Source organism: Ahaetulla prasina, chromosome 5 (assembly GCF_028640845.1).
Source record: "Ahaetulla prasina isolate Xishuangbanna chromosome 5, ASM2864084v1, whole genome shotgun sequence".
NCBI classification, from domain to species: domain Eukaryota; kingdom Metazoa; phylum Chordata; class Lepidosauria; order Squamata; family Colubridae; genus Ahaetulla; species Ahaetulla prasina.
This window is the reverse complement of record NC_080543.1, coordinates 11,398,977-11,415,541: the sequence shown is the minus strand read 5'-3', so window position 1 is coordinate 11,415,541 and position 16,565 is coordinate 11,398,977. Positions and strand designations below refer to the sequence as shown.

Below are 16,565 nucleotides of genomic sequence, written 5' to 3'. Positions count from 1 at the left end.
GTTGCAGGAGGCCATCGCAGCCGAAAACAGAGCTCAGGAGCCCGTTTTCTCTGGCAGAGCGCTTGGGCCACCGCAGGCACCCTCGACACGAGCTGGCCATACTCATCCTGGCCATGCCCCCCACCCCACCCCGAGGTCAAACACAACCCTGATGCGGCCCTCAATGAAATCGAGTTTGACATCCCTATTCTATGTGTTTTATTAACTGCTTTGAAAGCTTCGAATTAGGAACTAGAGCAAAGATTAATAAAGAAATGTGGACATCTCAAATTATTCCACTGAATAACACCACTGACACACAACGTTTTCAGCGCTGTTCTTTCCCACCTACTGATTTTTTTTTCCCCTTGGGATTAAATATTTGGGATATTCTTTGATGTACTTCCTCCATATTTTTTTGCCAGCTTTTTACCTTCTGTCTCTTTTACTTTCAAGAGTGATCTTAGGCCCACTTTTCCTATCTTATCAGATAAAAATAACTGCTGTGATCACGTATCATTTTCTCCTCTAGCTGGAATCTGGGGTTCTCTTTGATCTCAATATATCTTTAGATGGATCGTCTAATATATACAGATATGTTACCAATACATCCCTTTTCTGGCCGTCTTAAAAATGTCTTGCCGCCAACATGTGCCATCCAAAATAGATTTGGAAAGACTTGTGAACGTTTGTCCAGCGTCCAGTACCAGCCACTATCATTTTCAGTTCCTCGGTATTACAGAAATGTTGATTCATTGATTGCAACTGGTTGAGATGCTAACAGTCTACATTCCTCCCTATGTTAGATCTAGTGTTAGTTTACATATATCTTTTTGTACAGGCTCCTAGTGAGATCATTGGCTGCTTTATTAAAACCGAAGACCAAAAGACATCTATCTACCTCAAAAATGAGGAACCTCTGCTGGCCCAGGTAACTCTCAGTGATCTCAACCACCCAAAAAATGAAAGAAAGATATTAAGAATCATCCAGCTTAGATCCAACCTGGAAACAGCGAAGCTCCAACCCGCGGTGCCCCTTCAGTGAAAATTGGGAGGGGGGGGACGACTCCACTTGGGGAGTTCCGTTTTCCCTGGCAGAGGGCTGCAGGAGGCTGTTGCAGCCGAAAATGGAACTCGCAAGGACTGTGTGTGCCCCCAAGCTCCATTTTCGCTGGCAGAGGGCTGCAGGAGGCTGTTGCAGCCGAAAATGGAGCTCGCAAGGACTGTGTGTGCCCCCAAGCTCCATTTTCGCTGGCAGAGGGCTGCAGGAGGCTGTTGCAGCCGAAAATGGAGCTCGCAAGGACTGTGTGTGCCCCCAAGCTCCATTTTCGCTGGCAGAGGGCTGCAGGAGGCTGTTGCAGCCGAAAATGGAGCTCGCAAGGACTGTGTGTGCCCCCAAGCTCCATTTTCGCTGGCAGCGGGCTGCAGGAGGCTGTTGCAGCCGAAAATGGAATTCGCAAGGACTGTGTGCGCCCCCAAGCTCCATTTTCGCTGGCAGAGGGCTGCAGGAGGCTGTTTCAGCCGAAAAGGGAGCTCGCAAGGACCGTGTGCGTCCCCAAGCTCCATTTTCGCTGACAGAGAGCTGCAGGAGGCCGTTGCAGCCGAAATGGAGCTTAGGAGCCTGTTTTCGCTGGCAAAGCGCTCGAGCCACAGGCGCCCCTGACACAAGTGATGTCAAGCTGGTCACAACTACCCTGGCTATGCTCACCCCGGCCTCTCAATGTCAAACACAACCCTGATGCGGCCCTCAATGAAATCGAGTTTGACACCCCTGTTTATAATGATGATGGTCTCATCATTCATTTGAGTAAAAGACTACATGTCTATATTTTATTGTATTTGAGCATGTGGAGATGGGGAAAGCCTGGTTCAGGTAACTATGAAAGCTCATAAACTAACTTTGGGACAATTTTTGTCTCTCAGCACAACATACTCAGCACAACCAGCCCCAGTGGGTTCCTATTGCCAAGAAAAAGTGAAAGAAAAAGAATTATGTATACATTCTTGGGCTTCTAGAGGAAACAAAAAATATATATTGAACAAATTAAAAAATAAACATCCTGCAGTGCTTATATTAAACTTAGATTTTACTTTAAGACTGTTATGTTATAACGGGCAGATATATTCCATTGTAATAATAAACGGGGGAAAATCCTCCCATTTTAGAACTAAACCTCAACTTATTTTAATATCACTTTTTATTCAGTATTACATGGAAAAGCAGATACGCAACCTATGAGAAACACATCAACATCCAAAATCAGAATTGAGGCAATATTTTTGTTGGCTAATTCAATGTTTAGAAAATAGTACTGTTTCTAAGGATTTTTCACCAGTCAAGATTTGATGGAGTAGGAGGGGACAGAAAAAAATGTTGATTTTTTTTTTTTTTGGTGGTCTTTGGACATGTTTATTGAAAGCTTGGTTTCATGGTTAAGGCACTAGGCTAGAAACTAGGAGACAGTGAGTTCTAGTCTCACCTTAGGCATGAGAGCCACCTGGGTAAGTTCGGACGAGACACACTGTCTCGGCCCAACTTATCTTATAGGGTAGTTATAATAATAATAATATCAGAGTTGGAAGGGACCTTGGAGGTCTTCTAGTCCAACCCCCTGCCCAGGTAGGAAACCCTACACTATTTCAGACAAATGGCTAGCCAACATTTTCTTAAAAATTTCCAGTGTTCGAGCATTTACAACTTCTGCAGGCAAGTTGTTCCACTGATTAATTCTTCTAACCGTCAGGAAATTTCTCCTTAGTTCTAAGTTGCTTCTCTCCTTGATTGGTTTCCACCCACTGCTTCTTGTTCTACCCTCAGGTGCTTTGGAGAATAGTTTGACTCCCTCTTCTTTGGGGCAACCCCTGAGATATTGGAACACTGCTATCATGTCTCCCCAGTCCTTCTTTTCATTAAACTAGGCATACCGAGTTCCTGTAACCGTTCTTCATATGTTTTAGCCTCCAGTCCCCTAATCATCTTTGTTGCTCTTCTCTGCACTCTTTCTAGAATCTCAACATCCTTAACATAGTCCTAACATAGTCCTAACACAGTTGTTAGGGGGAAAATAGGAGGAAGAAGAAGTATTAGGTATATTCAATGGCTTGCATTTATAAACATAATAAATAAATACTCTGTTTCCGCGAAAATAAGACCCAACCGGAAAATAAGTCTTACCACGATTTTTCAGGATGCTCGTAATATAGGCCCTACCCCCAAAATAAGCCCCAGTTAAGATTGTCAGCCAGATGGATGCACTTAGTACCATATTTCCCCAAAAATAAGACCTAACCAGAAAATAAGCCCTAATGCGTCTTTTGGAGCATGAATTAATATAAGACCTGGTCTTATTTTCGGGGAAAGACGGTACATAAATAAAAATTGATTCATCTTTTGATATGCAGTAGTGTTGTTAACATGTCACATTAACAGCCTTCCCACATTCCCAGGTTAGAATAAATAAATAACAGTTGATCCTCCATTTCTGCAAATACACAGTCTAGTTGCTAAACAATCAAAAGTTTCCTTCATCCATGGAAGAAAGAGTCACGCAGGGAATTGAAAAATAAATAAAGAACAACTGGAACAGCCTTCTTTAATTTCTCAGGATTTTTCCCCTAAAAATTCTCCAGCCAACACAGCAACAATTGAAAATTCTGAAAATTAGCTCAAATCCTAAAGATGGTTCAGGTTGGGGAAGACTAATCTAGACTCAAGTCTTTAGACTAATAATGCCAAAAGTAATTTAAGTTATTATATTAATACAAAAAAGGGATGGGGTGGCTCAGTGGTTAAGACGCTGAGCTTGTTGATCGAAAGGTCGGCACTTCAGCAGTTTGAATCCCTAGTGCCATGTAACAGGGTGAGCTCCTGCTACTTGTCCCAGCTTCTGCCAACCTAGCAATTCGAAAGCAGGTAAAAAATGCAAGTAGAAAAATAGGGACCACCTTTGGTGGGAAGGTAACAGCATTCCGTGCACCTTTGGCGTTTAGTCATGCTGGTCACATGACCACAGAGACATCTTCGGACAGCGCTGGATTTTCAGCTTTGAAACGGAGATGAGCTGAAATGGGAACGGGAAAGACTAGCATATATATGCAATGGGAACCTTTACCTTATTAATACAAAACAATGTTTAAAAAACCCAGTCAGTTACCCAAGATGCCTAACAACTTTATCAATTATCTAGTCATCAGTGGGTACATGAATCTATTTTATCTAAAGAAGGATGCTATGAAATCCAAAATATATTACAGGTAATCCTCATTTAACAATTGCTTGCTCAGCAATCATTCAAATCTGCAAAAGATCTGAATAAGTGGTAGGTATGACCGATCCTCAAAAGTTCTGGTCTTCCCAGTGCCCCCTTGATCATGTGATTGTGATTTGGCACTCACCAACCATATCGAATTTCCAGCCATTGTAGCGTCTCGCAGTCACATGATTCTGATTTGCAACGTTCCCTGCCAGCTTCCCACAAGCAAAGTCAATGGAGAAGCCAGAGGGAAGTTAGAAATCGTGATCGCTTGAAGAGCCTCCCTTAATGAACCGTACAGTCTTTGCTTAACAGTGGTAACTGGGGGACCGCTGGAATTGCTGTTGCTGAGTGCCATGTACATTAACATCATGCTTTATAAACTTAGCATCAGAAATTCCAGTCCTGTCATTAAGTGAGGACTACTTGTTTCATAAAAAAATAGTTGCTTAATAAATATATTACTTCAATGGATTTATGAATTTAGATATTTTTAGTCAACTAACAGAGGCAATTAAATATATATATTTGAGATTATTAGCGCAACTAATAATATAAGCAATACTTTCAATATTTTCTCGGTTAAGGTAGCCACATTTGAAAAACTCTCAACCTCAACAGCTGAGGTTGAAGATTCCTTTGCACACACGCATGCAAGGAGACCCCCCTGCACAAGCTCGCTCCGAGCTGTGTTGAGTGGAAGGTGGCTAGGTTGATCCTGGTTTAACTTCATGACTCTTGGAGGTTGGGGAGGGGATATTGAGGGAGATGTGGGGGGAGGGGGCTTCCCTAATGCTTCTTGGGAAATTAGGGAGGATCTTTCCAAGAGAGGGTCTTCTGTGGAGGAAAAAACAGCTTGGATGGGCTCCAAAATTGGGGGAACAACCAGAATCTGGGGATACAAATATCGCTGGTGCTCATTCCCCCCCTCCACCCCGCCTCAGTACCTTGTGTGTAATAAAATAAAGGCATCTTTGGAATCAAAAAAAAAAACCCTCTAAAAGAAACTTTGTTGTTAAAGTCATATCCTTAAGGCTTTTTGCTTAACTACTGTAAATTATCCATGAACAGTTTATACACGCATATTTAAACATGACTCATGGGGGCAGGGTGTGGGACAATTATTTTTAACTTTACACCACTTCGTAAAATTATTGTTCCTGTTATTTTTAATAACATTCTAATCACACAATGCCCTCACAGAATCCAAAGATTATCTTCCTGTCACATCTAAACCAAACTTCTTGTTTTTCATTCAAAGGCTTCCAGCTTCTTACCCACCCACCCCCTTGCTGTCCTGTGTGAATTGCAGATTTCTCACACAAATCCGTCTGTTTTCTAAGAATTCTATAGCACAGCCCTGTGGTTCTTCTGTTCCTACTGGAAGTAGATCTAAGTAAAGTATACCCTAAACCAGCAGTCACCAACTGGTGGTCCATGGACCACTGGTGGTCCGCGAGAAAATTCTGGTGGTCTGCAGAAAAATTATTTTTTATATTGCACTAAATCAGGGGTCCTCAAACTATGGCCCCTGGGACGGATACATGCAATGAACATTTGTGTTGCTGCAGAGAGTCTCCCCCTTCAGGGTCTTTTTGTGTAGGTTGGGGTCTGCTTCAGCCTCCTGGTGCAGGGCTTTGGGTGAAGGCTGGTGGGAAATGCTGCTGGTGGCGAAGAGCCGGAGGGCCTTGTTCTAGTGGGACTGTATCATGGCCTGGAACTGGCTGACCATCTCAGCTCGCTGAGCCTCCAGATGCCGCTACCTGGCCTTGCACTCCTGCAGGTATTCCCTCTGCTTGGAAAGCCTATGCTCCTAGTCCTCAGTGAGGTGCTTCTGCTGAGCCTCCTTCTCGGTCAGATCCAATTTGAGCTGAGCCAGCTGTTTAGTCAACCCTTTCTCATGGTGGCTGTTTTAACTCCAACAACTGCTTCCTGTTGGGGCCCTAAGGAGCTCGGGCAGGCAGGGGAGTGTAGGAATTTAGCACCCACCCCACTCCTAGAAGAATGAAATATTTTAGAAAATATTTAAAAGGCAGAATATATTTCCCTGGATGAGAAATGGAGAAACATGTTTTTAAAGACAAAGCAGCTTCCTGACTCCCCCCCACCTTTGTCAATGGGCCATTAAAGCCTCAGCTAAGCTCACTCATTTCCCCCCACCTTTGTCAATGGGTCAGAGGTAGAAACTCATTCTCCCCACCTTTGTCAATGACCATCATTTGCAACATAATAGAACAGAAACTCACCACATGGCAAGGCTCAGGCAAGCTTGAGGGACAACCTACAATGTTAACTAAGACCCCTAGACCACCTGGGAGTTTGACAACCAATCAGGATACTCTTCCTGTGCCCCAGAAAGTTCAAAGCTCAGAAAAAGCATAAAGCCAGGGAGCACACAGAATCTCAGCTCTTTTCTGTTCAGGAACTCAAGCCATGTGATCCTGACCACCATTAAACCATCTTTCCAAGCAGCCTCCATGTTTCCAGTGTCTTTGTCCCCACTTGGAACTGAACCCAGATGGATATTTCTTCCAACAGGAGGAGTGGGTAGCAGGAGAGGGGTGAGTAGAAGCCGGTGAGGTGCCCCTCGACATGAGTGACATCAGGTTGGTCATGGCCACCCAGTCACATGACTACCTAGCCATACCCACCCAGCCGGCCATTAAGCAGATCATATTAGTGGTCCACGTGATCTAAAATTATGAAATTAGTGGTTCCTGAGATCTGAAAGGCTGGGGACCCGTGCCCTAAACAACCCTACTATGCACTTCATTCTAACTTCTTTTCTCTGTTTCCCACCTTGCTGAACACCTAAAGTAATTTCCTTACTTTAAGAACGGAACGGAACAGAACGGAACAGAACAGAACAGAACAGAATTCTTTTATTGGCCAAGTGTGATTGGATACACAAGGAATTTGTCTCCGGTACAAAAGCTCTCAGGGTATATACAAATAAGAAGTGATAACTCATGGTCATAATCATATAATAAAATCATCATAAATCATAAGATTAAGCTCTCTGGTAGTTCTGCTGTTTTTTATTATTGACTTTTAATGCAAGTCATTATATATATTTTTTCCTCCAAGCAAAATTTATTATCAACAACTTTAATGATAATTAAATAACCTACTGCTGCCAGAAATCGAATTTGCATTAGATCAGGAGCAGAGGTGGATTTCACCAGGTTCTGACCCGTTCTGGAGAACCGGTAGCGGAAATTTTGAGTAGTTCGGAGAGCCGGTAGTAAAAATTTTGACTGGCCCTGCCCCCATCTATACTCTGCCTCCCGAGTCCCAGCTGATCAGGAAGGAATGGGGATTTTGCAGTAACCTTCTCCTGGAGTGGGGAGGGAATGGAGATTTTACAGTATCCTTTTCCTGCCACACCCACCAAACCATGCCACGCCCACCGAGCCATACCCACAGAACCGTTGGTAAAAAAAAAATTTGAAACCCACCACTGATCAGGAGGGCTGGCTGGAAGGTATCGGTTGAAGAAGACTAATACAACATGATAATATTTTTCAGCCCAGAAATCTTATTTGTCTTTTCAGCTCCAAAAGAAATGTGGATTTGCCCTCTAGGTATCAGTTAAGCCAACAAAAGGACTACATTTCATGGGATGAAAAGAGGAGTCAGTCTATATCAGTGCTTCTCAACCTTTGGGTCGCGACCCCATTGGGGGTCGAATGACGATTTGCCAGGGGTCGCCTAAGACCATTGGAAATATGGGAAGTATACTTGCGAGTCAAAGAATAGCACTCCAATGGTTGACTCCACAAGCCAGCTGCAGGCTCTTCAAATCACTAGCCGAATTTGGCTTCAGGCGCGATGAATTAAAAGAGAGAAATCTTTGCTCTGATGTCTCCCTCTCAAGCCAGCTGCAATCACCCCCAATCACTAGCCTAATCTGGCTTCAGGCGCGATAAACTTAATAGGGGAGGAGTCTCCGCTTTAATGCCTCCGTCCTCAAGACAATCGCAAGCAGTTCAGATCGCTAGCCAATACGGCGTCAGGCGCAATAAATTGAAAACGAAAATAATTTTACGGTTGGGGTCGCCACATCGTGGGGAATTGTATTAAAGGGGTCACAGCATTATAAAGGTTGAGAACCACTGGTCTATCTATATATTCATACATCACTTTCATGCTTATTTATACTGCATGATAATAGCATTACTTACCAAATTGGCCATGTAAATTGTAAGCAGCCCCCTCCTATAAACCAAAACAAAAAAAAAGACAAGAGTAATTATTAGGGCATTCAAAACTCATAGTATTATCATATAAAACACAATGCATTCAAGAATTCCGTCATATTTAAAAGAAAATCCTGTTAGTCGTCAAAGCAGTGGAAATGCCATCCTGCTCCTTCAGTGGTATTACTAGATACAGTACCACGAGTGTCAAACTCGCCATATGACATTGCTGTCACGTGAGGTGTCGCAGCGGTTCTTTTGCCTTCACGGAGCTGGGGTGGGTGTGGCCTGCGCATGACGCATCCTGCCCATGGGCCGCCAGTTTGACACCCCTGCTATCTACAGTAAACCTGCTGGTTGATGTGATCAAACTTGCTGTTGTTATCGTTAATTCTTTCCTAAAGAATGCCCAGTAAATATCTTACCCTAACCTAAGCCTAACAATTTGTGGTGGAATGTAGTCTGGAATCACAGGAGAGAAGGGCTCTTCCCCAGTGGCCAAAGAGACAAGAGAGCTGGAATGTCTGGTGGGCAGAAGAGGGCAAGGACGGATCCTCCCTAGCTATTCACAGAGTGTGGCTATAATTATGCAAATAATTGCTTTTCATCTGGCAAGATTCTTTCCATAGGTGAATAACAGTAAAGAAACTGTTCTTGCCACCTTCTTGCCTCAGATTAACAGATTAACAGAGTTGGGAGTGGCCTTATAGGTCAGGGGTCCCCAACCTTTCGGACCTCCAGGACCACTAAGTTCATAATTTTTAAATCCTGCAGACCACTAATATGATCTACCTAATGACCAGCTGGGTGGGCGTGGGTAGGTGGTCATGTGACTGGGTGGGCGTGGCCAACTCCTCGCCTCCCCACCCGGGCTCCTTAGGGCAAGCAGTTGTTGGAGCTAAGCAGCCACCACAAGAAAGAGCTGGCAAAAGAGATCAGTTCAAATTGGATCTGACTGAGAATGAGGCTCAGCAGAAGCACCTCACTGAGGACTACGAGCATAGGCTTTCCAAGTAGAGGGAAGACCTGTGGGAGTGCAAGGCCAAGTACCGGCACCTGCAGGCTCCGCGGGCTGAGATGGTCAGCCAGTTTCTGGCCATGATGCAGTCCCATTGGAACAAGGCCCTCCGGCTCATCGCCACCAGCGGTGCTTCCCTCCAGCCTTCACCCAAAGTCCCACACCAGGAGGCCAAAACAGACCCCAAGTTGGAATTTCTGCCCCCCTCTGACCCACACAAAAAGACCCCGAAGGGGGAGACTCTCTGCAGCAACAAAAATGTTCACGGCACTTATCCGTCCCAGGCCTTTTGTTTGAGGATCCCCAATTTAGTGCAATATTAAAAATGCAAAAAAAAATTCTGCGGACCGCCAAAATTTTCTCGTGGACCATCAGTTGGTGACCACTGTTATAAGTCATCTAGTTCAACCTCCCACTCAAGCAGGAGACCCTACACCATTTCTGACAAATGGCAGTCCAATCTTTTCTTGAAATTCTCCAGTGATGAAGCTCCCACAACTTCTGAAGGCAACTTCTGTTTCACTGGTTGATTGTTCTCACTGTCAGAAAGTTCCTCCTCAGTTCTAGGTTGAATGGTCAGTTTCCATCCATTATTCCTTGTTCGGCCTTCTGGTGCTTTGGAAAATAGCTTGACCCACCCCCCCTCTCTCTGTGGCAGCCCCTCAAATATTGGGAACACTGCTATCATGTCTCCCCTGGTCCTTCTCTTCACTAAACTAGCCATGTCCACTTCTTGCCTCCACCAGTGGGTGCTCCATCGCTAGAGGTTTTCAAGAAGAGATTGGGCAACCATTTGTTTTCACATACAGAATGCCCTTAGGTTAATCTGGATAGGGCTGGGAAAATTCCCATTGGAAATCTGAAAAGCTGCTATCAACTTGCGTAGACAAAACAGGCATATATAGAACCAGTAATCATCATTTAATGTAAGGCAGCTTCTTTTGTTCCTAGCTCACAATTTTTATCTTGATACAGTTGCAAAGTTGTCCAATTTATTAAAATGTATTACCAAATATATCCAATACGTTCTTAAAACAGATGCACTCCCATAAAATATGACTCATGTATTGTAGAATATGATAATAGCAATATCCCTTAGACTTATATAGCACTTCACAGCGCTTTATGGTCCCCTCTAAGCGGTTTACAGACTCAGCCTACTGCCCCCCAAAATCTGGGTCGTCATTTTACTGACCTTGGAAGGATGAAAGGCCAAGTCAACCCTGAGTTGGGTGAAAATCAAACTGCTGGCAATCGGTAGAATTTGCTTGCAGTACTGCATTGTAACCACTGTGCTACCACGGCTCCTTTACAGTAATGCAGTACTGTAAACCTTTACAGTTGATCAAAGAAAAGGGGGCAAATATATTGTACCAGGAAATAAGGTTTCCCTGCCCAATTGTGTCCAACTAGGGCATGGCGCTTATCTCCACTTGTTGGCCAAGGGAGCCAGCTTTGTCGAAGACATTGCCGTGGTCATGTGGCCAGCATGACAATATGCCAAGACACATGGAATCCTGTTACTTTCCCACAGGTGGGCAGGAGCTGGGGCAAGGAACAGGAGCTTATCCCGTTGCACGGCGCTTGGGTCTTGAACCCAGGCTGTTGGCTTTCCAGCTGACAAGTTCAGCGTCTTTAACCGCTGAGCCATACGCGCACACCAAAAAGTAAGCACCTACAAATCCTGTATTATGATTTTGCTCCTTCTGGTTCTGTGAATGTCCATGTCACTGTGCATTGTATTTCTGCAGGAATTCGTCCCATACTGTATTTCTGCTAAAGAAAAACACTGTTCACAGTGCACCTATTACAAGGACAAATCTGTGTATATATTGGCTCCAACAGGAGGCAGCTTATATGGCTTTTCTTTTTTTTTTTAACATGAACTTTAATTGCATAAAACTGTTTGCAACAGGGCTCCTTCAGAAGATATAATCTAATCTATAAACACAGTCATTTAAAAAAAATTAAATATAGAAGTTAACCTGCGCAACTAAATCAAACACTACAAAAAATTATGGCGACCTCAAACCCATAATCAAATCAAGAAATCCCTGATTTATCCTCTGGACAGCTGCCTAAGTGATTGGCTCACAATTCCATAGCTGGAACTAGGATGGGGATGGTGGGAGGGAAGTCTGAAATAACAAAGCGTTACAGTTGATGTTTAGATTATGCTTAATCACTCACACCCAACTATTTCCTTCTCTCAACTGAAGTCTGACAGAGAGACCCCCGGTGCAAAAGTTCACATAAAACCAACAAGAACAGCTAAGCTTCAAAATAAGAGGACTAAAAATGCAGACGGGGATAGGGAAATTTCAGTCTAAACAGAACCCTTGTGGTAAGGCCGTAGTGAAAGAACTTTTTTTATTTATTTATTTAATTTTGTCATAACAGTATACATAAACATTGTCATAAGTAAAACATATCATGAATAAATATATTATATATATATATATATATATATATATATATATATATGTAGGTCTTTGGTTATTCGGGTTTTCTCCCGCGTAAAATTGGAAGTGTCTTGGCGATGTTTCGACGAAGTCTCATTCGTCATCTTCAGGCTTCAGCTTCGTGCTTCTGGGAGCAATGTGTGATGACGAATGTGTGATGACAAACACCCGCGAAAACCTCAGAAAACATATATATATATATATATATATATATATATATATATATATATATATATATATATATATAGATATATATATATATATAGGTCTTTGGTTGTTCGGGTTTTCTCCCGTGTAAAATTGGAAGTGTCTTGGCGACGTTTCGACGAAGTCTCATTCGTCATCTTCAGGCTTCAGCTTCGTGCTTCTGGGAGCAATGTGGGATTGCAGCTGTTTCTTCCTTTTTAACTCTAGTGGGGGTTTGAACTGATTGGGTGGGAGCTTGGCTGTGCTCTGATTGGATGGGGGTTTTTTTGTGCTCTGATTGGCTGGGGGTGTGTCCTGTGTTGGTGGGGGCTTGGTTGTGCTCAGATTAGTCTGATTTGCAGGGGGATTTGAGCTGGTGAGCTGCACTGCTGTTGTTTGGCTTCGTGTTCGTGGTCGTGCTACATCTTCATAGTGGGTGTCTTTCTGCTGTATGTATGGATTGGAGGGGTTTGAAATGGCTAATGTTGCAGCTGCGGTCTGGCTTCTGGTCCTTGGTCGTGCTTCCTGATCAGTGTGGGTTTGGGTCTGCTTTCTGGGTGGATGTGTGGTGGTGACATCCTGTGTGGACCTCGTGAGTGTGGGTCTGGTGTCATTCCTCGTGTTAGGGACTCGTTTGTCAATAAGGGCGGGTTTCCAAATGGCTGGTAGGCGGGAGGTATCATCTCGTTTGTTCATGCTGTGTGGGCGTTTTTCTATCTCAATGGCTTCTCTGATTATTCTGTTGTTAAAGTGTTTGAACACTTTAACAACAGAATTGTTGCTGAACAATTGCTCCCAGAAGCACGAAGCTGAAGCCTGAAGATGACGAATGAGACTTCGTCGAAACGTCGCCAAGACACTTCCAATTTTACGCGGGAGAAAACCCGAATAACCAAAGATCTACATATATATATATATATATAAAGAATATGCATTAGCTATATTAATTGGATATAACGAAAGGAAACTATAGGACAGGAACGGTAGGCACTTTTGTGCTCTTATGCACGCCCCTTATAGTCCTCTTAGGAATGGGGTGAGGTCAATAGTAGACAGTTTTTGGTTGAAGATTTTGGGATTTTGAGTAGAGACTATAGAGTCAGGTAGTGAGTTCCAAGCATTAACAACTCTGTTGCAGAAGTCATATTTTCTGCAATCAAGTTTGAAGCGGTTGACATTAAGCTTGAATCTATTTTTTGCTCTTGTAATATTGAGGTTGAAGCTGAAGTAGTCATTTACAGGAAGGATATTGCAATAGATGATTTTGTGTGTTAAACACAGGTCATGTCGAAGTCGACGTAGTTGTAAATTTTCTAATCCCAGGATTTCAAGCCTGGTGGTATAAGGTATTTTGTTGTTTTCGGAGGAGTGAAGAACTCTTCTAGTAAAATATTTCTGGACGCGTTCTATTGTATTAATGTCAGAGATGTGGTGAGGGTTCCAGACTGATGAGCTGTATTCAAGAATAGGTTTGGCAAATGTTTTGTATGCTCTAGTTAGTAGTGTAGAGTTTTTGGAAAAGAAGCTGTGTAAAATTAGGTTTACTACTTTTAGAGCCTTTTTTGCTATGTAGTTGCAGTGGGCTTTGGCATTTAGGTCATTTGATATGAGAACTCCAAGATCTTTGACAGGGTGGGGGTCATCAGTAAGGTAATGACCATCAAGTTTGTACTTGTTGATAGGATTCTTTTTCCAATATGTAAGACTGAGCATTTGCTGGTTGAGATTTGGAGTTGCCAAGTTTTAGACCAATCGGAAACTTAAGTCAAGGTCTTCTTGAAGGGTAGAAGTATTGTTAGTGGTATTAAAATAGTTTTATTAAATAGTTTGACGTCGTCAGCAAAGAGAACACAATAACTTGAGATGAGGTCACAGAGATCATTTATGTATAGTATGAAGAGCGTTGGACCAAGAACACTACTTGTAGTGAAAACAAATATATATCACAAGATACGGCTTAAAGATTCCCCATCAGCAAATTCAAGAAACAATTTCAAACAGCTAAAGCAACTTTGCACAACGTTGGCTCCACCTTATAAGTAGAATACCACAAAGGACTTATTTAAGGTAGCTATTCGTTTTAGCAATGAAGCAAAATAAGGACTCCCTGAAATACTGAAAAGGGTTGTAGAGTTTATCAAAACATGAAGTAAGGGCAAAAATGCGCTGAAGTATTGCATTTGAAAATGTTAGGAAAAACTCGACAATGCTGTATTGTTACAGATACGTATAATTACATCTATTAGAGTCCTATTAGCATCGTACATAATTTTTTATTTAAAGATGAACTTGATCTGCCTGATATTGTTAGTGTGCCCATTATTTTGCACAAACCAAACTTTGCTGTGGATAACACTGACAGAATATTTACAGGGTTACTGTCTAATTGATAGATGTATATCTTGTGAATGAGGCCATCCTACGAGGGCAAATTACGCAATGTAAATGCATTTGGAGATAAGAGATACTTCCAATGTAATCTACCGGATCCCCTGCATGGATTACTCCTGTGACTATGTAGGACAAATAGCAATGAAGCTAATTGCAAGAATACAAGCGAGTGGTCAGACGAGGAGGCCCAAACTCTTTGGTAGCCTCACATTGCAATGAACAAGGACACACATTTAATTTCGCAGCTACTAAGGTTGTCGGCCGAGCAGGTACAAAGATGGCCAGGGAAATGATTGAAGCCTCGGAAGTGGGCCCCTCGTCAATCAACAGCAGTGCTGACTTACCACCAGCCTATCAAATACAGTATTTTTCGGAGTATAAGATGCACTGGAGTATAAGATGCACCTTAGTTTTTGGGGAGGAAAATAAGAAAAAAGCAGGTGGATCGGCCTCCCGGAATACCCACAATCAGCTGTTCCCAGAGGTGAATTTTAGCAACAGGTTCCTTGGTTGTGAGCTCTGTGCCTTGCTTTTTTTTTTCCTTTTTTTCCTGCCTCTGAAACTCTATTTCAGAAAAAGCTTTTTTCTGCCTCTGAAAGCCTCCGAAAAGAGCTTCAGAAAAAAAGCCTCTGAAGCTCTGTTTGGGAGCTTCTTTTCTGAAACTCTGTTTGGGGCTTTTTTTCTAAGCTGCGTTTGGGACTTTTTTCAGCCTCTGAAACCTTGGTTTGAGAAGCTGGGCGGGGCTACAATCGGATAATAAGATGCACCCAGATTTTCACCCTCTTTTGGGGGGGGGGAAGGTGCTTCTTATACTCCGAAAAATACGGTACTTAGGAGCCGAGGGCTGGCAGGCTAAGGAAACGACAGCCAATCGCCAGCCATCATCACACCAAACAGCCAATAGGAAGGCAGCCCATAAACATGACTCACAGAACAGCCCAAAGCTCCTATTCCAGTAGAGAGAAGTTCCCTGAGGACAAACTCCAGCACGAGTCTGAAAGCTCGGAAGAGTAAATCTCTACTGTGTTTCCCCGAAAATAAGACCCTGTCTTGTATTTTTTTGAACCCTGAAATAAGCGCTTGGCATTATTGCCATGTGCTCAAAAGCTCGACTGGGCTTAATATGGCCTCTGTGGCTCAGACTGCTAATGCAGTCTGTTATTAACAGCAGCTGCCTGCAATTACTGCAGGTTCTAGTCCCACCAGGCCCAAGGTTGACTCAGCCTTCCATCCTTTGTAAGGTAGGTAAAATGAGGACCCAGATTGTTGGGGGCAATAAGTTGACTTTGTATATAAATATACAAATAGGATGAGACTATTGCCTTACACAATGTAAGCCGCCCTGAGTCTTCGGAGAAGGGCGGGATATAAATGCAAATAAATATATATATATATATATATATATCAGGGGATGTCTTATTTTGGGGAAAACAGGGTAGTCCTGGTGACCGACTCAATTTCCATCTCCCATCAGTTGTATAACTATCTCTCATGGTCTCCTCGGTTAACTGTAATGCATTTGTTAGCTAGCAAGTGTACAGCTACGGTGCATATATTTATTTATAATTTTATCTTTCCCTAATTGACATCACATAATTAACAATGTAGGAAATTTGAGTCTTGATTTTTGTTATCATTTTTTGGTCTTTATCCTTTTTCTTTCTGTTGTGGCATCAAGGTTGCATGCCTTACTTATTTCTATCAAAGTCCTCTTTCTTAATAAACTACAGGTTGGCCTCATTTTAATTAAATTTATGTTATCTGAATTTGTTATTATGTGACTAATGACTTTTGTCCCAGAACTGGCCACTCTGCAGTGTTCCTTCCCCCTGCTGCGGTTTTAATTTAGACTGAATTAGTTTTTAGCTTTTAATTAAATTAAATTAAATTAGTCTTTATTCCTTTTGTGTCTCTACTGGTTCCTGGAGCACAAAATATTTTATTTGATACTGCTTTCTGGGGAGAAAGAAATTGCTATAATGCAAGTGCAACACAGGACTGGAAATACGCCCAGACGTTTCACCTAAATACATCCCAATAGATGCATCCATATTTAAGTGAAAGTGTACAAAACTGA

At 42.7% G+C, this 16,565-nt stretch overlaps 1 protein-coding gene across 5 annotated transcripts in view; it reads right to left on the bottom strand.

Moving 5' to 3' along the window:
* Positions 1 to 16,565, bottom strand: part of TMEM135 (transmembrane protein 135) — a 203,280-nt gene that overhangs the window by 151,827 nt on the left and 34,888 nt on the right. For all 5 annotated transcript variants that reach the window (XM_058186951.1, XM_058186950.1, XM_058186948.1 and 2 more), the window contains one exon: positions 8,417 to 8,450. In XM_058186951.1, the coding sequence (XP_058042934.1) occupies positions 8,417 to 8,450 (34 nt within the window). The remainder of the gene's footprint in view (positions 1 to 8,416; positions 8,451 to 16,565) is intronic.